General features: G+C 41.7%; 1 protein-coding gene across 8 annotated transcripts in view; it reads left to right on the top strand.

Moving 5' to 3' along the window:
* Nucleotides 1-22,226, top strand: part of ANK3 (ankyrin 3) — a 208,866-nt gene that overhangs the window by 73,941 nt on the left and 112,699 nt on the right. For all 8 annotated transcript variants that reach the window (XM_076339316.1, XM_076339319.1, XM_076339318.1 and 5 more), the window contains exons 8-10: nt 9,115-9,213; nt 17,103-17,201; nt 21,500-21,697. In XM_076339316.1, coding sequence (XP_076195431.1) covers nt 9,115-9,213; nt 17,103-17,201; nt 21,500-21,697 — 396 coding nt within the window. The remainder of the gene's footprint in view (nt 1-9,114; nt 9,214-17,102; nt 17,202-21,499; nt 21,698-22,226) is intronic.

The raw sequence follows: 22,226 nt of genomic DNA, 5'->3' as shown, positions 1-22,226 counted from the left end.
GTACGTCTCTACTGTGTGGCCATTGCAAATCTAGGTAAAGTAGCTGTGACAGAAGGAATTGTAGCATAAATAACAGCAATATGGAGTTGAATTTTGTTCTTTAGTGCTTATCAGGCTGTGGGTAATGAAAGCGCTTCACAGGAAGATGAGTTAGACTCTGGCAGAGCGGTGAATTTGTAGGCAAACAGAGCACCAGAATAAGTTGAGTGTAAAGTACAATTATCAGCACCAAGTAACAGAGCCCTTGCTTGATCCTTGATTACCCAAATTGCAAAACAGGTAGAGGTACTACTAGATCAGGTACTAAAAATGACCCACAGGTACAGCCTGCCCACTGCCACCTCATTGCCTTTTGTTGTTTTAATTTCTGTAAACAATATCCACGATGTGCTGTCTCTCCTCTGGAGGAAGGGCCCTTATTTGAGTTGTTGACAATCTAAGACAAGCAACAGAGCAAAGATATGGAAGGGCTGTAACCCAAATAAAATCATACTGTGTGTATGTACTGTAGCTTTCAGAAGTACCAAGAGCGAACTGTAGGATGGGGGTGTCAAATGCATTTTGTGCTTTTGCAAACCACCAACCATTTTTCCTTTGTTCTTGTTAAATAAATATTAATCAAGACTACTTGTCTCTCTCTCTGTTTATGTTGAAACTATTTAGGCAAGTATCAATTCTGGGGAGAGATTAGAACAAGAGCAGAGGATTATGGTAACAGAAGATGCTTATGTGGAGGGGGCAACATGAAGACAAATGTGTGAGGGCAGGATAAATAGCCAGCTCCCACCAACTGTGTAGTGAAGGTGGGAAAGGGTGGAGAAAATGTGAATGGACATGTAGGATGAAGGCAGAACTCTGAGCCTTAAGGACTAGGGCAAGTGTGGTGAAAAGAGGAGCTGGTGAAAGGATGTAAGAAAAAGGAGGGCAGACCCGTGGCAAAGGAGATCTCTTCAGCTGCTGTGTTTTCAGCGTGTTTCTGAGAGGCCCGAGGGAAGAAAGACGTTCCAGCAATGAAGGCAGGGAAAGACATGAGCTTGATGATGGCTCTCGGTGTGTGGGCAGGAGGTGAGCAGTGGTGCTGTACTGTAAGTAAATGATGTCCCCAGCGATATGCAGTAGCAGCTGCTCCCCTCACCCCTGCTGGTATACACCTGCCGGCCTCTCAGCTGTCATATACTCCCTTGTTCCCTTCTTTCACTGCATCTAAGAAAAATAGGCATAGCTCCAGGAGCTCTTACAGGTGTTACAGTGCCTGCCAGCCTGTGTACCTGCTGACCGTAGAGGCTGGAGGGTTGGAAATGTACCTGCTTTTGGTTTACACTCTTCCAGCCCAGCGACTGATTTCATGTCAGCTCTTCCATTGAACTGCATTAGCACTTCTGTGTCTGTGCTTTCTTCTCTAGCTTTGCTGCAAGTGCAGTGAAGATGGCACAACACGGAAAGTTCCCTGTGGGACGGATGGAGATAATTTCAGTAAATTACCTTGTGATGCCCCCGATTCTACCTATTTACAGGGAGGCAGCTCCAAAAACCTTCATAACCTCAGTCCAAGTGAAACAGGATCTCCTTATTGGGCTGGATGTTTGCCATTTTGTAATGAAGGAAAAATACTCATTCCAAATTGCTTGACTTCTTGGGCTCAAACTCAGCAATAAAACTGTCACAATTACTGGCAGGGTACGCATTGTAGAAGTAACAGGCATTTTATGTCTATTCATCATCCTTTTTCTGTAGTACATTTTCACATGTGTGGCTATGCTCCTCTGAAACCCTTCAAAGCTAAAGAAATCCCTTCATTGCATCACCATATTTCCCTCTTGCTTAACTGGGAGGCAATCACATATGGGCTAAAGAAGTGGAGGAAGAGAATAAAGGGTAACTGAGGGTGAAGTCGGTCTCCTTTCTTAGCCAGATTAACACGTAAGTGCAGTCGCTACCTGGGCTTTGAAGGATTGCAACAATTCCAGGCACCATTCTTTTAGCTGGCAGTGGTATCTGACATTGGAGAGGTGCTGATAAATCATAGTTACAAACTGAAAGAAGGCCAAAGACCTTTAAGTCAATCTATTTTATCAAATTTTTCAACAGGAAAAAGTAATTGCTGTTATTTTAAGCAAAATATTGTTTATCAGCCACTTGTGCCTTTGAATCAAACTGGATCTGGTGTGTTACCTAGAGTTTTAATAATTTTGATACCTACTTCCCATATTCTGGAACTACCAACTAACCTAGTGATTGGAGAATTGAAATCCACCAAGTGGGATCTCCTGTTCCAGGCTTTCAAATCTGTTGTTGGCATACGGTGACCATATACATAGTGAAAACTGCTGTGCTCTCATCCTAGCTGCTGCTGCTGGAGCTGGACGTTGCTGCAGGGGCTTCATGCCATGGGCTTGACTTTCTTTACCAGAATCAGGTCATCTTCAGCCTGAGGGTAGGTGAGGTGCTGGAGAAAAAGGACAGGTCACAGAGCAATTTCTTCTTTATCTCTACTGCTCCCTTCAAATTTGCTCTAGACTGCCTTGCACTTTGATGTCTAGGACTTGGAAAGGAGTATCCAGATACACACTGAAGCAAGTAACAGCCGTTGGAAGGAATGAGAAACCAATTTCCTTAGCAGTCTGATTATATCTATGGTATCCTGTGCAAGAAAGCTCTTTTGCTATAAATCAGACCCCTGCAGAGCGCCCTCCCTTTCCCCTTCAGGCCTTGCTCAGGCATCCCCAGGAGCAGTGCACAGGGAGGGCAGGCAGTTTTATCTGCTGCAATTCCCAGCCAGCTGCAATGGAGATGCGTGTCCAGACTGCCCTGTGCTAATTCTGCAACAAGAATGTGCAAATTGGTGTTTCTCCAAGGCTGCTATGCAGACCAGGGAGGTGAGGAAGGTGCTTTGAATAAACTGTATTTTCTGGGAATTATAGTTAGGAAAAAGTTATCTTTTGGGGGTTCACAAAGTCTTCAGATATCATTCTTCTGTCTGAGATCATCTTCCAGTGGAAAGATCTGTCTGGCCCAGGTGAGGAAATGTCTCTGAAGCTCCACCTGTCTCTGAGGAGCACAGTGGTTAGAAAGGAAGAAAGAAATCGTTCTCTGCAGCTTCCAGAGCAACGGCTGAAAGAAACCTCTGGGACCCCCACATCCACTCTGTATTTGAGCAAGTCAGAAGATTCAGGTAGCAACGGAATCCTCTACATGAAGGTGACCTCTGCCCATATCTTCTTGCCAAAGCAAACAGGAGGTGGTCACTGTGCCATAAAACTGCATCCAACCCTGTGAACAGTCTTCCTGATAGACAGCACTCCTTATTTTAGAGGAGATCTCAGTTCCACTGGGAGTGGGCTTTGCCTGCAGAAGGTTTGCTTACTGGAAGGTTGAGAAAGGATTTGGTAATTTTGAGAGGGTGGTGTGAGGACAACATGCATTAATGATGACCCTGAGGCTGAGGAGCAGAACACCATTAGCCTGTGAAAAAGAGCAGGCAATATGTAAGTGACAGTAACATAAGAGAAAAACATCTTTTTATTTCCCTAGTGGTAGTTTGCCATAACAGCTCCTTGCTATACTCTTCCTTCTTTTCTTCCAGGATTCATTTCATACATCTCAAGCCTGAAGAAAGATAAGTATATAAGCATTCAAGAACAAAATTAGCACAGTATAAGACTTTTATTAAGTAGAGAAGAAAAAAGCTGAAAAGTTATGCACTGTTGTAAGGTATCCTGGAAAGTGTCTGACTGTATGTTTGTACCTATAATTTCTTTAATTTCTGAAAGTCCTATACAAGTCTCAATGAACCCCATAACTGCTACTAGAATATAAGACTTTTCTCTGCAGGGGTTCTTCTGTGTTGTAGCTCCAGTTCTGAATTGCAGAGAAAATACAGAAGAAGAGAATATTGAGTGTTTTCATATAAAACGTTGATGTAGCTGCATAGTCACATACGACAATCTTCACATGCACAGCACAACCTTCCCATACCTTCAGGAACTGGTAATAGTGGTAATATCCATGCAGTGTTGTTGATGACAATTCCAGTATATGACAACCACCAACCAACATTATGGTCTTTCTTAAGAATCCCTAATGATGGAGGGATTTTCCAGACCGTACAGGAAATTTCTGCTTTAGCAGTCTGGCTATTTTCAGCTTCTGTTTTATTCACACATTCTTTGTCAATATTAAGCTCTTCCCAGAGTCTGCTCTCACTTGAGAACTGAGAAGGACAATCTTACTAAATTCCAAATTAATCTAAACATTTTGGGTAAGAAACTGTGGGTTTGGTTTTTCGTTTTTCTTTAAATCAAAGATTTAAAAAGTGAAATTTTTTGATTAAAACTACACTCCACTGAGGGGCTGGAAGGAGCGCTCAGAGGTGGAGGTAAGCTCTCTCATCGGTAGCAAGGAGAAATATCAAGTCCCCATGATGCTGCCAATGGGTCTTCACAGTCCCTACATGATCTGCCAGTCAATCAGCATTTAAAACAATGCAGCACATGACTAGGAAAGGTTTACCCTTTTTTTGTGTGCTTTTTTTTAAAGCTACACTTCAGAGCCCAATATGATACTGTAAGTGCAAGCATTTATTTTTCTTTTTTATTATTAGCATCCTTATGCTTGTAAACTCAGACTGTCTGATGGGAGAAAGAGGCAATCCCATAGGACAGCATATCATACCAGAAACCAGGGGGAATTCTTCATTTTCTAAATGCATTAAAATAAAACTACAAGATGTACCGTGTTTGCATTCTGTCAATTTTAAGCTTTTCCCTATTTTTTTCTGACTTCCTAACCTTTTGTGTTGCTAGTTTGTAATAGTATGGAGTAATTCTGACTACTGTGGTGAATTGTGATGGATAACACCATGTGTCAGAGGGGAGCTGATCTCATTTCAGATGGGAAATGTAGGTGGCTTATTGCTCAGCATAGCATAACTCAAAGTTTTTTGAATTTTCTTGTGAAGCTGTACTTAGAGAGATGCAGCTGAAAGGGCTTAGTGCTTCCTCTGATCAGGCACAAGCAAAAGCCACTGAATGGAAAAGCAGGTCACTCTTCACCCATCGTATTTCTGGATGTTGTGAGACTCCGAAGGAAGGCACAGGCCCTGTGTGAGAGGGTGGTGGCTGCAGCAGGCAATGGATAGAGATAAAGGAAAAACAGACATCCACAATGTTGTGAGGTATAAAAAAAAATTGCATGCATCTAATCTGTCACACTTTGAGCTATATACAGTTTCAGAGTACTTCAAGTCATATACCCCAGGAACTCTGCCAAACGGGAGAGGAAAGGCTATGTGCTAGTTCATAATCCTATGAGCATTTATTGCGTAGTTTTAGGTTGCTGTTGTCACAAGTTATGTTTCATATTCTCTGCAGAATTTGTTAACTCTCAAGTTGAATGGCAACTTGGATCTCAGTGTCGAGGGGTCTACCTGAGGCATTATCCAGCATTTGATATTTCAACAGCAAGGGCAAGAAGGACTCTAGATCAGAACCACATCTTTTAATGGCAACTTTTTGAAGGCATTTCAGCTTTATTACTGCAGGAAAACATCTTCAAAAGTTTCCTGATTTACTATTCTATCTTAAGAACAAAGGGAGAAATTTATGGAAGATCAAACAGATAAAAATAGACTGAACAGACAGCAGATGCTGTTGATTTACTGAAAAATTCAGAACCTTACATTTGGTGGCTATATTGTTTGCTGATACCACAGCTTTAGTGTTAACAACCTACACCCAAGCTGCACACATTACAAAGCTTTTTTTATATCTAGTTTCTTGTGACAAGTACAAACAACTCGATTTTGAGTTGCTTGCTTTACGTTTTGTCATCAGAAACATTAATGATGATGTCTGAGGTTTATTCACTTCTCAGTTCACTTTCTTGTCAGATGAGAGATGGGAAGAGGCCATATGCGTGGTGCGTCTAGGTATAATTCTTTAAGCCTTGGCACAACACAGTATTGACCAAAGACAAATTACTTGCCCTAAACTTCAGTGTGCAATTAGCCAAACATTCACATAATGCATCTCTCCATCTGTTCAGGAGTCAGAACTCTCAGCCAGCAGAATTATTACTTCATTTTTTTCTCTACCAGTAAAAGCTCAAATAGCTAAACGGCAAAATTAAATTCTGAATAGAGACCTACCCCCTCTCTTTTTTCCTCTTCATTTCCCCACAGTGTTTCCCTGAGCTGTTAGGGCTGAATAAGGCTATTATTCCTTATATTCCTTATTATTCCAAAACATGTTGTTTCTTCTTTGTCTTTTAATTCTTTTTATGAACTGTCTGAATAGGTTAGTAGAGTACAATGAAAACTGCATCCTCCTTCCCAGAGAATGAGTGCTGCAGTGCTCTTTTCCCAGGAAAGAGGAGCTGAGTTTGATCATCCATAAGGACAGATATTTCACTGGGCATGTAGGGTTTTATTTCCTTGATTCCTCCTGCTCAATTCTTTATTTCAGGGTAGCTGGGTGTAGTTGATTTTCCTAACAAACTGTGTCTGAAGTGATCACATTCTTTATCCATCCATCTCTTCCTAATGTGAACTTGCTGCCTATTTTCAACCAAATGTAACCCAAGGTTTCAAGATGCTAGAGATACTAATTTTATATGTTTTTCATAAAGACAGGTGATCAAATGGAGGAAAGATGGACTGTTAGCTCTCCAGCTTGCAGAAGTGAGCTCAGTCCTTGCTTGGTGCTGGAGAATTTCCCCACGTTCCCAGCCAGTGTGCTTGCCCCCTGTCAGAAGGTGAGACAACGTGCAGTTGTCTGCAGTTGTTTCCTGCAGGGAACAGGTCCTGATAGTTTTGGTACTAACCAGAAATATGAAGGTCATTTGAACAGACTCCTTTCTGACCATGAGAACGGATTTTTTTTATTTTTTTTCCCGCTTGTTGCAAGCAAACAGTGTGACCTAAACCTTAACTACTAAGTGGAACTCATATCTTCTGGAGTTGAGGTGTGTATCTGCTAGTGCTCATTCACCCACTCTAGAATCAACTCTCCTTCATTTAAGGCAACAGGAGCTTTGAACGACTGGACTGGCAAAGAATTAGATCCAAAGTGCACATTGTTATGTGAAAATATCCTCCCCTGTGCTGCACTAGATTGATTTAGATTGGTGTCAAGATGAATGAGAACTAGACTTCTAATAGGTATTTGTCCTACCTTTTGTAATGCTGTTCCTTCCTCCTCCATGTCTTCATTGATGCTTAGAAAAGGCATTTCTTCTAGTCTGTGTATGATACAGTAAATTATTAGTAGTAATGTATGAACAGGACACTAAGGTCTATTAGACTGAGTTAACTTCTTTGCCCATCAACCCCAGCAAGTAGAAAAAGGTGGTACTTCAGTTTAAATTACCTGCAGTACCCTTTTACTTGAAGACATGAAAGTTATTTCCTTTACTGTTTTTTCTCAGGAAAATGGAATTAATCTCTTTCTCCCTCTGACCGCGGTAACATCTTTCCTCCTGGGAAGAGAGGAAAAGCAGAAAGTATCTCCTCAAAGTTGTGTTTTTCCTCTTTTTTCTGTCCTCTTTGTGGCTGATACAGTAATATACTGACCTCATATTATACCCAGTGTCAACTCCCAGTCAAATAGAATTAGTTCTTTTTTCAAAACCAACTCACAAATTGCAAGTTAAGCAATCACACAGCTTCACATCCCTGGGAGGACTAGGTATAGTATACTTTTTGTTTAATGTGTTAAGCATCATTTTTGTTTTACTTTGTTTTTTAAAGAAATGAGAAGCCACCTTGGAATTAGTCACTTTGATGCTCTAATGATCATTAATATTGGAGAAAGAAGCTCTGTCATTTCATCTTGTTAAAATGTATTTTACCTCTGTGATAATATCGATTAGTACTTTCTAGTAGCTGTGCGTTAGCTTCGTAGCGGATTTATGTGTAAATGAAAATTCAACATACTGCATTAGGTACTCAGCATTATTATTAAGCTGTGAGTCAGCTTGTCACATCTGAGAGGGGATCTTTTTTCAGTGCTGGTTTTCTATCGCTCCACTCACCTGCAGCTTTGAGGAAGCACTATTAAACAGTCTGTTAGCCAGGCAAGATGCTTGTACCGCTCTCCAGCTATTCAAGGCAATGGGTGCCTTCCTGATTCAGTCAGCCATAGGACACATGCTCACTAAAAATGTACCGCTTTCTGCTCAGTCACAGGGAAGCTGGTTTTACGCAGCCAGCTGTTTGCGCTGCCCCTGAATACACAGAAACACGTTCTTTAAAATTCTGTTTGTCTTCATACACTAGCTGCATGCTCTATTTAAATCCTTTTATTTTTACTTGGCTCCATATGGTCAAATACATACAGGATGTGGCCTTCGTACACCACAAGGTAAAGGATTCATCAGAGCATGAAGAAACGTCCTAGCTACATCTTGTTAAAAAGGCCTGGTTTTGTGCGCACGCATTGCTTATGTAACTGCCCTCCATGTGCAGCACTGCTGCATGCTGCCGGCCTGCCGGGCGCCACCTCGGGAGGCATTCTTAGTCTCACTTGAAGTGCAGTAGTGTGTCGATTAGAGGAACAAATTTGGTAGACGACGTTAGTGATGTAACTGAAACGAAGGTGCTTACGAGGCTTTCAGAGTTTGCTGATAATGTTCAGAAATAAATAGCATTGGCATCTTGTTGCTTTTGAATTAGACCTACAGAGGTAATGGTTTTATTTATTTATTTTTTAAATTTATTTTCCATGGCTCCTACAAGGCCGATGAAGTTGTGAGGAATAAATCCTTATCATTACATGCTCAGAAACAACCAGAGCTGAATTAAATTGCTAGGGTTTAGTCAGTAAAACTGCATAAATTTAACTCTTATACAAAAGCCAAGAACTGAGGCACAATCGTATCTTCTTATAACTCCAACCACAACTTGAATGTTTGTCTTCATAATATATATGTCGAGGTATCAGGCCAGTATTTCACATATGTGGATAAACACAGTTTCCCTTTGCTTTCATTCTCCCAGGGAAACAAAAGTGTGTTATGCTTTAGCAAACTGGGCATAATTCATTCTGTGAGCAAACTGGTCATGGAGTTCATGAAAGAAAGAGGTATGGATATTTACTTTCATGTTTTTTTCTTCCACAGAATGATATCACGCCGTTACATGTTGCATCGAAGAGGGGAAATGCAAATATGGTCAAACTCCTACTTGATCGAGGAGCTAAAATCGATGCCAAAACAAGGGTAAGCTTAAATGTGAATGCTGTGAATGGCTCTGGAATTCTTGCCTCTGACCTGTTAGCTGCTGTACAGCTTAAATCATTCAACTTCCTGGCAGGCTACCACAGCCGCACTGCATTTCTTTTTTATAAAATGGTTGCAGTAGGATTCTAACAATTTACATCTCTTAAAGCAGTGTGTGAAACACCATGTATGGCAAAGCTCAGAACCAACAATTTTCCATGTTCTCTGTAGAGCATTTAATTACGAGCAGCTTCTAGCTACTTGGGGGTAGAGATGAAGGTACAGGAAAATACTAAAAGACAAGAATTCAATTCAGATATTTCAGAATTTGAACGCTAAAAGAGGAACTTTGAACTGTAGTGTGTGTTTGGCTTTCATTATCCACAGGGCAGTGTCACAGAGCACGATGTTGCTGATGAGTCTCATGCAGCTCGGCCTCTGTCTGACTGGGTGCTTAGCTGCTGGCTTGGATTTGTCAGCAAATGTGCTGGGCGTAGTGACGATTTCCATCAGGTCGACACCTGACTCGAGTTGCTGAGTGACTTAAAAGCTCAGTGCGTATGGCTATATCTAAGTGCTGTAGTTAAAATCAAATCAAACCAGTTTAGGGATATTTTATTTACTTACACAGTGGCAAAAAGAGATGGAAAAAATTCAAATGTTTGGAAGTAAACCTAGAACTAGTGCTGCTGTGGGCTGTCATGACAGTCTTTGCAACACTCTCCTGTGCACGTGAGGTAATCTTCAGAAGCTCTGCTTGTAACTTTTTGTCAACTGTCATTTTCTTGAAATATTAGCTTATCACCTATCCATCTTCTATTTTTAATTATTCTTCATAATTTCCACCAGAATCATTTAAACAAAACAAAGGTATAACGTAAGAATCTTTTTTTCTGCAGCTTTTACTGTATCCACAGGCTTCTGTTTGGTTTTCCAATGTTTCAGCAGTCTCTGAGATTTCCTGCACTGCTTGTTGAGGCATATTTGTATTTATTTCTGTAGCAAATTCAGAAAACGGGTCAATTTATTTTCTCACCTCTTCACTCTCTCCGCACGTTTTTCTTTAGTTCTTCTTTCATTTTACCTTTAGAAGTCACTCATGATTTCTTTGTAAAACGTTTCTGGTTTTTCTAATTGGGGAATATGGGAGAGATGACTTTTCATGGGTAACGTGAACAGTGGGTATAATTTCTGAACTAAAATACCAGCCTCCTACGTGCTACATGGGGGCTGCCAGGCTGAGGGGCGTGGGCCTACCATGTGGTGGGGAGGGACACATTTTGGTGACGTGACAGATGTGCATTTGGTCAGAGCAGGGAGAAAGGGATGTGGCAAGGGACTATTTGCTTCCTCTCTGCAAGCATTTATATGACCCTCTGCAGCCAAAATGTTGGGGACCACTACTTTAAATATTTGGAGTCCAGCTTGTTCTTTTCTTTTAGTTTTGAAAATTCGTGTTCTGCTTCATGTTCTGTATCACAGGCTCCAGGGTCAGACGTTAGGATCATTTATGTAACTAAAAATACAGGCTGGGACGGAAACAGGATCCAGGAAGAGGGCCGAAGCATTAACAGCTCCTGAGTCTGGCAGAGCTTCCCAGTGAGGCAAAAGGCAGTGGATGAGTGTGGTTCATGAAGCGGTGGTTTGTTTTTTCTGGATTCCCCCAGAGACTGCCTCTTTCCCCAAACACCCATCCTCTCCATAAATCAGAAGGGATTTGCATAACTGCTCCTGCTTGTGCTGTACATGTGTCGCTCATTGTTGCACTTCTCTGGCATTACCAGAGGCATCATTTTCTGGCAGTTAGTGACTAAGTGGAAGTTTTGCTCCCGGCGGCACTGACTCATCCTGGCAAGGGTTTACCAGCCCGTGGTCTGGGCGATGTGTGCCTCTGCCAAGGAAACTCGCTGAACCGAGCAGACAGCTGCATGACTGAGAAAAGGGAAGAGCATCGCTGGAGTAGACCAGGAAGGATTTACAATTCAATAGGAGAAGTAATAGAAGGCTGAGAGTAATGTGGTGCTAGGTGAAAAAATGACGTTGTTTCAGGAGTGTCTGCCTAGTTCTCATATTCAATAGCAAAGATTAATTGCTGTGAGCTGTTATAACACATGTTCCTGCTAAATCTCTCTTGTTATTCCTACCTGACCCAATGTTGTTTTCCAAGGCAGAACAATTGAGGTATGTCAACTTTGCAGTCATTTCTTTTTTTTAAGCACCATTCTTTTTTTAATGTCCCAGACATAGAATGGCCTTATGAAAATACAGGATGATGAAAGCTTCAGTCATAGCTTTTTGCAACAGCATCACCACTACTGAATGTGTTGAAAGGTAAAAAGCAGCCAAAACTGCCTTTTCTGATACATGTATCAAGTCATGCCTATCAGCTGGATGCCCAGTCAGAGCCCAGCCTTGGTGTTCCGCGAAGGGCAGGTGCAGGTGCTGAATGCACACACAACTTGATAAACAGAGGGGATTTGCATGTGAAAATAAGTGAGGCTCCTGTTACCAGATTTATAAATGTGAGACCTCTCTTTTTTTTTTCTTTTTTTTTTTTAAGCAGTTTTAAAGAGATGAGCAGAATTTTTGTGGATAAGAAACGAGCTGGGTTTTTTTTGTTTGATTAAAATAGTTTTTGTTGTGGACACCATGATACTATTTAATGCAAATGTTGGTTATGGAACACAAAATACCTCCTTAAAGGTGAATGGCAAAGGTTCTGTATGCATATGAAAGGACAAAAATTCTTGAAAATTGCTTGTTTCTTTTGCTCAGAGGCAGAAATTCCTGGGCCTTTGTTTCTCCTTTATCAGGTCTGTAATTCACCTTTAAATGAGTATGCAGAAGATACTGTTTTGTGTTGTTGACCAAACACTGCCAGGGCCAGGATTCACTGCTCTGACTCTTAGATGGGACAGATTTAGCTATTCAGTTGTCGTTTTGTGATCTGTTCCTGCTATCCATTCTCTGTATGGGGCACTGGAAATATGCTCCACATAATGTCTATTTTTATTTTTCACAAACATACTCATTTTATAGATAAATTCACATAAAGCCTTTCCTGAGAATTAAATAAGTTGCGGTAATTATTTATTTTCCTTAGTCATTTCTACAAGCATTTGTGTTTGCTGCTGGCAGATGGTCCTGGAAACTGCAGCGCTGAAGTACTGCACAAAAGGTCAACGTGAAGGGCTAAGTCCTTATCCTGTTTAAATTATTGGAAAAATCATCCATGGGCTCCCAATTTATCTATATTCATTAGGACTAGGATTTGATGAGAACCATAGATATTGTTGCACACCTGCAAAATGTAGTTAGGAGTTCAGATAACGTGTGAGCATATGAGGTTATTTCCAAAAATGATCTTACAAATATTTTGAGGCTCAGCTATCTTTTTTTTTCCTTTTAGTTCATGTTTATGTTGCATTGTTTATTTTAACTAGCTGTTTATCTTCTCTCTGTCCTTTTTTTGTGTGAGATGTCTAGCAGCTGATACTTGGGGCTTTGTACTGAATTCTTAAGGGTATTCCTCAAGAACTGTGTCCTGCTTTTGTCCATCCAGGGCAACTTTTGTCGTTCAGGTTTTTAACTAACATTCTAAGCAAAGATGTATTAATGCCTCATGTAACATGTTTACTGAACGTTTCCCTAATTATTTTTTTCTCTGTCTTCCAGAAAAGACTTTAAAAAATGAAGTTTAATTAGAGAGGTTGATTAAATTAGCTTGATTTGCTTTGTCTGCCTAATACTGTATATGCCTAAGTGAATTTGTGTCTGAAGCAGGCAGAAAGCATGTTTTAGCTTGGATTAACAATAAGTGTTTATTATCTTCATTCTACTGGTTTTGCAGCTAAATAACAGGCCAGCACTCTTATCTGCAATAAAACATGTGGGATATGCTCTTTTAAGATGCATCAGATCATACATAAGCTCTCCAGAAAAGCCACATGTATCAAGATATAAAATAACTACAAGAATAACACTGACTTGGCACTACAAGTGCATTTTGCATGTGTAGGAAGAGCAAACCTCATTTGTTGTCCTATTGTATGGAAGGGGCAGTTTGCAATAGTGCCAATGGAGTGAAGAATTCAGGAGACAGAGCAAGAAGGGACCGTGAGATACAGAGCCCTGCTAGGCTGAAGCACATGCACAGAGACTCACTAATCAGCGATGGGGATGATGAACCCTGGAGGCTGCAGTAATTGCTCCCCTGGGGGAAGCATGCCTTCTACCTCCGGCTCAGGGGAGTGGAGTGTCTGGCACACTCCTGCCAAGGCCGTGGACAGGCTCTGGGATTTGGCTCAAAGTCTGACAAGCTCTTGCTGAATAATTGCATCACAGTAAAGTTTTTACTGGGCGTTGTGCTTAATTTCATCGCTCATAGACTGGGTTAGAAACTGATGCTCGCTGATGTGAGAGTTGTGGTACTGAGGCTGCCATGGATTTGGGGTACAGCCCAGAGGATCCCATTGTGCGAGGGAAATCCTGGGTGGGCATTGACAGGGAAGGAGTAGCTGGGGAGCACAGGGAGGCTGGTTCATGCTTACCTGTGCTGCTCAGGGGTCTCTTAGAGACACATGCGATGGCAGGGAAACACACTGCAGCAGGGAGGCTCAACTGCCTGCACTGTCATCTGCTAACCTCAAGCCAGCTGTGACCCCAGTGTAACAAGATCAGGGAGCTACACAGGTATCCGAGTCTCAACAGGGATTAGAAACAGTGCTTAGATCTCATTTCATTGGGGTGCGGGTGTGTGTGTTTGAAATAAAAGCTAAAGAAAGAGCAGCAGCCCCAGAGGTTGGTGTGCAATGCTTATGGAAACTTGTGCCTAAGCAGAACTCCTCCTATTGTCCTCCTGGCTTTGCTGGAGCTGCTCTCGGGCTCTCTGGAGGGATAGATAATACAGATGATATGATTTATCATGTCAGTGCATACTTAGAGAGTCCTTAATCTGCAGATTATTGTCATAATCGTTTGTAATGTTTTTTCTGAGCCATTGCAGACTATCATATTAAGGCAAGTTTGCTTCCTAATACATGTAATATATTTTATGCCTCACATAGTATAGTCTATATGAACAGTAAATAAGCAACTAGAAAACCTCCTGACAAAATCAGTGAAGTCTTGCTGAGTTCAGAGCAGTCGCTTTTAATCTCAGATTCTCTTTTTTTAAACAAAATCTTTCTGTGATCTGTGTTTCAGATTGCCTCTGCACATTTCTTTATGACTTTTAGTGCCATATAGCAATTAACCAAGCCAGGTGAATAGACGGTGTCTTTTCAGAATACAAAAAAAGATATCTGCAGCTAAATGAGCTGTCTTCAAGTGTATTTGCTCTTTACAGTGGGAGTCCTGACATCATCTTAACAATAGCTAAAGACCAGCTGTCCCAACCAGCACCTACATTACATTGTAACGTGTCACGCCGTGTGATGCATCTGGTGGTGGTGACTGCTGTGTGGACTAGAATAAGCTCTAGCTGGCCCCAAGCACGACTGCCTGCTGCCTCCTGTGCCACAGGAACCTTGTCAGCCCTAGGCACAAGCTGGGCAGGCCCGGGCAATGTGAGAGGGTTGGGGCACTGTGCTCTGGGGAGCACTGAAGGAGTTTTTAAGGGTCTAATCTAGCGCATGGAGATGATCATATGTGTCTCATTCTCTGTGAGCTTGGTATGTACTACCCGTGATACATTTGTGAAATGAGTTGGGGGGCACAAAATCTGGAAAATGTTCCCTATCTTACAGTTTTGTGCCCTTCAGTATCTTTCTTTGATGTGCTTGGAGAATATGATAATTATAGGAAGTAAAAAGCATGAACAATCTAATGTACTTGATCTTCAGCTCCTGCCTACAGGTCTCTAGTTACCTAGCCTTGCTGGTTTTAATTTTCCTTCCTGTACATGTTTTTTTGTGTGGGTGATATTTTTGTTAGTTGTTTACATTCTGCTCAGTACTTGGCATGCCCTCGCCTGTGGAAACTACTGGTATGGGAAATAATGCATTACCTTTTCTAAACACTTGTCGTGAAGCTACAGCAAAACATTTGCAACTCAGCTGATAAACATACCTCATGGGTTTTGTTATCTTTTCTCTTTGTCTTTACTTACATGTTTTGAGCAATACATCTTTATTTTGTGTAGTATCATTTTAACAAGATGCCCTTCCCTGTCCTTCATGGGCTGAAATAACAGAAAGAAGCAGAAATGACAATAGCATTAGCTCCAGAGATGCCAGTAAGAACGTAGCTGGCCAAACTGTGTTCATCTTGCATGAACAAATGGCTCCCTGAGTCCTGATCAAGTTAAGTCTGAACCAAAACCTTTTCTTCATTTACATCAAAAACATATGCCTTACTTTAAGTGGAAGAACATGCACAATGAGAACCATATGAGTTTTGAATGAGACAGCAGAAAAAGTTAATCACAGCAATTTCTGTCTGCTGTCTTTCATAGGCTTATTAGGAGAGGGCAAGAAAGTAGAAGCAGGAGAGTGTAAGGCTCTGAATCACTACCTCCGTCTCCCCAGCTGTCCTCTGCACTTTGAAAGCCTGAAGCTGATGTTCTTGTAGAGTGTGATGGTTTAGGAATTATCAAGAAAGAATATTGTAATTATGCATGGAAAATATGTCTAAGGAGGTATCTTAATAGTACTTGCTACCAGACAGAGAGAGAGGGAGTGCATGTGCGTGAATTAGCAAGCACAGGATGTGTGAGAAGGAATTTTGGATAATCCTTTTTATAAAAATGATGTGGCATACATATTTTAGACCATACAACATATGTGCTTTTAAGAGTGCCGGAAGACACTGGAAAAAGGCCCCTTCCTTTATGACTTGTATTTGGAAAACTAATAAATATTTATCTTTCTTCTTTGTTAGTTTCAACCTTTCTTATAAAGGCTCGTCTTCTGACGTATTTAGTGAAAATACAGTATTGCTTCTGTGTGACAGTATCTCCTGCATATGTTTTGCTTGAAACAAATCAAATATTTGCTCTTACTAATTCCGAAAACATTAATTTTTCTTCCTTATTTTTCTTGAAACTGTGACGTTACTAATTGTAATAAGCACTATGTCATATGGCATTGAAAAACTCCATGTGACTTTACTCAGTTACTCATGTTCTCTCTTTCATCATAGCACTCGTGTACAGCAGGTTACGTGAGCATTGTAAACAGGGTACAGGTCAAAGAATAATCAAATCAGTTTGGAATAACTCTGTTAATGTTAAAAAGAGAATTCCTTAGAAAGGTATGCATTTCTAACATGATACCTATTACTAAGCAAACTATTCTGAAAGAGGTATTGACAGTATGCCTTGACTCTAGGCCAGTCATTCAGCTGGAATTCACACAAGTATGGTCTACCCAACAAGAGGCAGAAGTTAATCCAACATACTTTTATCACCTGGGATTAAGATGGTTTTCTCATCTGCTATGCACGGGTCAAAATTAGTGTAATAAAAAAAAAGTCAAACTACGTAGGAAAGATTTTTATTTTTTTTCTCTCAGACAAAAGGACTAGCCATTGACTTTGATGCATACTGACAAATGAAAGACCTAGTTTTCTCAAAGGCATGCAAGCAAAAAGTACCTGATGTGCAATCTCATCTTTCTTGTATGTGCATTTACCACTTTACCACATGTACAGTGAGGGCCTGGAAGTAGCCCACTGCAAAAGCACCAATTTGATATGACTATTTACATGTTTAGAAGCTCAGAGACAAAATGTATTCTGTCCATTTGAATAAACAGGTTCAGCTGTTCATTGCACAAGAGCAGCATCCTGCAGGAATTAATTAGTTTCTTAGGACATGGTAGGTCTTTATAAAAGTGCGCAAGATTTTACTCTGTCTGAAACTAATCGATTATAATGCGTGTGTCCCACAGGATGGGTTGACTCCCCTCCACTGTGGAGCAAGAAGTGGCCATGAACAGGTCGTAGAAATGCTGCTGGATCGTGGTGCCCCTATTCTTTCCAAAACCAAGGTAACTGGTACTGTTTTCTGCTGCAGTAATCCTTGTACTTTTTTTTTTTATGTAATTCCGCATCTCTCATATATTTAAGGGTTTGACAATAACTTTCCTATATCATAGCTATTTAAAGTAACTGCGTGGGAGAATGCCGTATGTAGCGCATGTCTGCATATGTAAAATGTGTTAAATCGAGATACACAAGAAAAGGTTTCTGTGCCAACCAAAAAGGCATGTATGGTAACCTTATCCCTCAGAATTTCAGCAGTTGAAAATCTCTGTATCTATCCTGGAATAAATACATGGTGATTACATTATATCTTCAGCTTGCACCAAATTACCCTAAGGCTAGAGTAGAGATAAGAGATAAAAATAGAGCAATGTCTCTTTGCAGACACAGCTCATATTTCCTTAGGACTTAGCCTGATTATCAGTTTCTCCACTTTCTATCTCTCTACAGTTTATCATGCAAAATTATTCATGGGAATTTCAAATCACCTGCGCCAGGGTGCGCAGATTGCTTTAGACCCAAGGGTTGGCATTAAAGCACACACTTGCCAGAACTCTTCTGTTGGTGGTCTCTGCTGTGCTGTTATTGCTGATTTTAAGTCGGTGCAGCAGCCTGCTTTGTAGCACCACTGCAATCCGTGACTTTCCCATTCAGCGTTGACATTTGGGTTGTGCAGTTTGTTAAGGTTCTTTCCCAAGATAATCTTCCACTACATTTTTTTCTCTCAGTCTGTAAGCAGTATATTTCTAACAACATTTCTTGTTTTCTTCTGTTATTTCTTTCTCTCTTGTGTCATCCTGTCCTATTCTGTCTCAGCGCCCTTCTATATTCTGCTTTTCTCCACCCTCTTCTTTCTTTTTTTTCCCCTTACTGGAATATATTTAGCATTTGTTTGGAGAGGTTGGCACCAGCTTTCCTCTGCTCAGTGAGTCACTGGCAAGTGCTATCATGGGTAATCTGACAGACAGGATCCACCCATCCTTTGCATGTGGAGTTTCCATGGACTCCCACAGCCCTGACTTGCAAACTTCACGCGCAGGGGGGGACAGCAAGGGGCTGTCCAGGAGCCCCCTGGGGCACATCTCCACACTGCTGCCACTCTCAGAGCCTAGAGCTCATACTCCAGGGAGTAAGGCTCTTCCACGCTCTCTGGTAGCTCAATTAATTACTAAATGAAAAAAATGTAAACCCCATTGCTTTGGTTTCCACCATCATAAATAAGAACCTCGCCTAAGGAACTACATTTCTTTGCCGCATGGATTTTGTATTGTCAGGTGTTATCCCTAAGCTTAACCTGCTGTTCAAGACCCATGGCTTTTGAATTTGTTCCTCTTCCTGAGGAGCTTTACACAGCCTGGCCCAGAGTTCACTAGCCAAAATCAGGCAGATGAGATCCATCCACGGGTCCTGAAGGAACTGGCAGATGAAGTTGCTAAGCCACCATCCATCGTATTTGAGAAGTTGTGGCAGTCCGGTGAAGTTCCCACTGACTGGAAAAGGGGAAACATAACGCCCATTTTTAAAAAGGGAAAAAAGGAAGACCCAGGGAACTACAGGCCAGTCAGTCTCACCTCTGTGCCTGGGAAGATCATGGAACAGATCCTCCTGGAAGCTATGCTAAGGCACACGGAGGACAGGGAGGTGATTCGAGACAGCCAGCACGGCTTCATCAAGGGCAAGGCCTGCCTGACCAACCTAGTGGCCTTCTATGATGGAGTGACTACATGAGTGGACAGGGGAAGGGCTACAGATGTCATCTATCTGGACCTCTGTAAGGCCTTTGACAGGGTCCCCCACAACATCCTTCTCTCTGAACTGGAGAGGTATGGATTTGATGGGTGGACTGTCCGGTGGGTGAGGAATTGTTTAGATGGTCGCATCCAGAGGGTAGTGGTCAATGGCTTGATGTCCAGATGGAGATTGGTGATGAGTGGCATCCCGCAGGGGTCCGTGTTGGGACCAGTACTGTTTAATATCTTCATCAATGACATAGACAGCAGGATCGAGGGCACCCTCAGCAAGTTTGCAGATGACACCAAGCTCTGAGTGGTGCAGTCGACACGCCAGAGGGATGGGATGCCATCCAGAGGGACCTGGACAAGCTCGAGAAGTGGGCCTGTGTGAACCTCATGAGGCTTAACAAGGCCAAGTGCAAGGTCCTGCCCCTGGGTCGGGGCAACCCCCGGTATGAATACGGGCTGGGGGATGAAGGGATTGAGAGCAGCCCTGCCAAGAAGGACTTGGGGGTACTGGTGGATAAAAAGCTGGACAGGAGCCAGCAATGTGCGCTCGCAGCCCAGAAGGCCAATCGTATCCTGGGCTGCATCAAAAGAAGCGTGGCCAGCAGGTCGAGGGAGGGGATTCTGCCCCTCTACTCCGCTCTGGTGAGACCCCACCTGGAGGACTGCGTCCAGCTCTGGAGCCCTCAGCATAAGAAAGACACGGACCTGTTGGAGCGGGTCCAGAGGAGGGCCACGAAAATGATCAGGGGGATGGAACACCTCTCCTATGAAGAAAGGCTGAGAGAGTTGGGGTTGTTCAGCCTAGAGAAGAGAAGGCTTCAGGGAGACCTTATTGCAGCCTATCAGTACTTAAAGGGGGCTTATAAAAAAGATGGCGGCAAACTTTTTAGCAGGGCCTGTTGTGACAGGACAAGGGGGAATGGCTTTAAACTACAGGGGGGGTAGATATAGACTAGATATAAGGAAGACATTTTTTACACTGAGGGTGGTGAAACACTGGCCCAGGTTGCCCAGAGAGGTGGTGGATGCCCCATCCCTGGAAACATTCCAGGTCAGGTTGGCCAGGGCTCTGAGCAACCTGATCGAGTTGAGGATGTCCCTGCCCAGGGCAGGGGGGTTGGACTAGATGACCTTTAAAGGTCCCTTCCAACCCAAACTGTTCTCTGATTCTATGAAACATATAACTGTGTCCAAGAATGTCTGCTTCTCAGCACTGAATGTAAACTGCTTTCAAATTCTGGCAGTATTAGCATGTTTACTTTCACCATCCTTCTGCCATGTCGCTTTTAAAAATTATTTCACTGCGTATTTCCACCTTTATTTTGAATGTTTGTCATTACTCTTATGATATGGCCTTGGGAAGGGAGAAGAAAGAAATCATCTGTTTCAGAAAGCCTGAGATCTCAGCTGGTTTTATGTTGCTACTTTGCCTTTGCTAACTGCGGTCACATGAGGGCACTACATCTGTGAGCAAGAGTTTCAGTTTCTTTATGATGGCAAACACAGTGTACTGTCAGTCATTTATAGATTACATACTATTATGTGTTACCAGAATAGCTCCTGCACTTGAATCTAATTTTGGCATTAAAAGGGCTAAGTAAAAAAGAAAAAAAAAACAACAAAAAAAAAAACAAATGGAAGAAGGTATGTTGAGGTTTATCTAAGGAGCTCATGTACCTCTGCTAACAAGACCTCTTTCATTCTGGCATATTTTTTAATCTTTTGTCATGAAATAGGGTCAGTCCTTTAAAGTTCTGAGAATTATTTCTCTCATGTTTTTACTCTGGAAATGTAGTATATGTTGGCAGCTTGTTGATTAACCATTGTAAGCGGTGCAAGAAACAATTCTTGGTACAGGATTTGTTCCTAAACATGAATCTCTCTCAGGTGTTTCCCTGATGAATCAGAGCTTTACCACTGCCACTGGTAGGTCACATCATGGTGGTCTAATTCAAACTTTTTTAGCCCGGTTGCACTTGAAACTTTTGCTGTTGTACCAATGTTGGCTGGGAAGAATGGTCTCCACAGGTGTGTAATGTGCTATAAGGCATGTCTACAACCCAAATTCAGGAAAACACTAGTGGAGGGGTGAGGGAAGGTTGTAGTGATTACTGAGTGATGTTCTGACCTGCTCTCTCATGCCTGGTATATGCAGGCTACATTAGAGTGGTGAGTTTAATGCAGCTTTTAAGAACAGCAAATTTCCTGGCTAGGGTATTAAAAGTCACAAAGTGCCGTTCTTCCCATAACTCATTTAACTCGAGCAACCTATCTGAGCTATGCTGGGTGAAATAAGCTACGTTTAGAGCATTGCTGGTATGGCATGACTTTTTTTTTAAGGTACAGCTGCCTACAGACTCTAACCAAACAAGCTCCAAATTACACGTGGCTTTTGCTGGAGTAAGAACCCTCGTTGTTAGACTGAACATGTTAAGTTTAATTTGGGTTCTCTCTGTGCTTGTAAAATTCTTCATACAACAAATGGTCTAAGAACAACGTGGAGGAGTTTCATTTCTCTGAGCATCCTATAACCTATCAGTGTTGGGTCTTTTTGTTCGCAGAATGGTTTGTCTCCGTTGCACATGGCAACACAAGGAGATCATCTAAACTGTGTTCAGCTTCTGATTCAGCACAACGTGCCTGTAGACGACGTCACTAATGACTATCTGACTGCGCTGCATGTTGCCGCCCACTGTGGCCACTACAAAGTTGCCAAGGTTCTCTTGGACAAGAAAGCTAATCCTAATGCCAAAGCACTGGTGAGTACACAGCGGGTTACTATTCACAGCTAAACATTCTTCCAAAGTTGCAGTGAGACTTATTTGAGAGTTATTTTCTGCCTGCTGATGGTTGTCAGTGAGAATATGTTGTATCGCTGCAGCCCAAGAGAGGATGCTTAAGGTTCAAGGTGTTAATAATATATCATGCAATCAGAATAGACCTTTGCTTATGGATGGTCAGCAGTGATTTATGAATTTCTAGTGTAACTAGAGCACTTTTGCCTCCTGGTAACTTGTTATGATTCTGAATAGATGAAGTAGATGCAGATGTAACTGCTGTAGTTTTCGGTATGGAGAGAATTCTCATTTTCTAAATGTTTGTAAAAAGAAAATAATCAGCAGTGCTTAATAGTGAGAGAATTTTTATTAGCCCTCAAAGACGTGAAACAGTAAAAAGTAGGAATGAGTTACATGGTGAATATTTGTGGTATTTTATAATTATATCAATGGAGTTATATGCCTTTCTACTTTAAAAACAACTTCAGCAACAAAATCTGTTAGTGTAATT

The sequence above is a fragment of the Aptenodytes patagonicus genome, chromosome 5 (assembly GCF_965638725.1).
Source record: "Aptenodytes patagonicus chromosome 5, bAptPat1.pri.cur, whole genome shotgun sequence".
Classification (NCBI taxonomy): Eukaryota; Metazoa; Chordata; class Aves; order Sphenisciformes; family Spheniscidae; genus Aptenodytes; species Aptenodytes patagonicus.
Note: the sequence above shows the minus strand (reverse complement) of the source record. Positions and strands in the feature narration are given on the sequence as shown.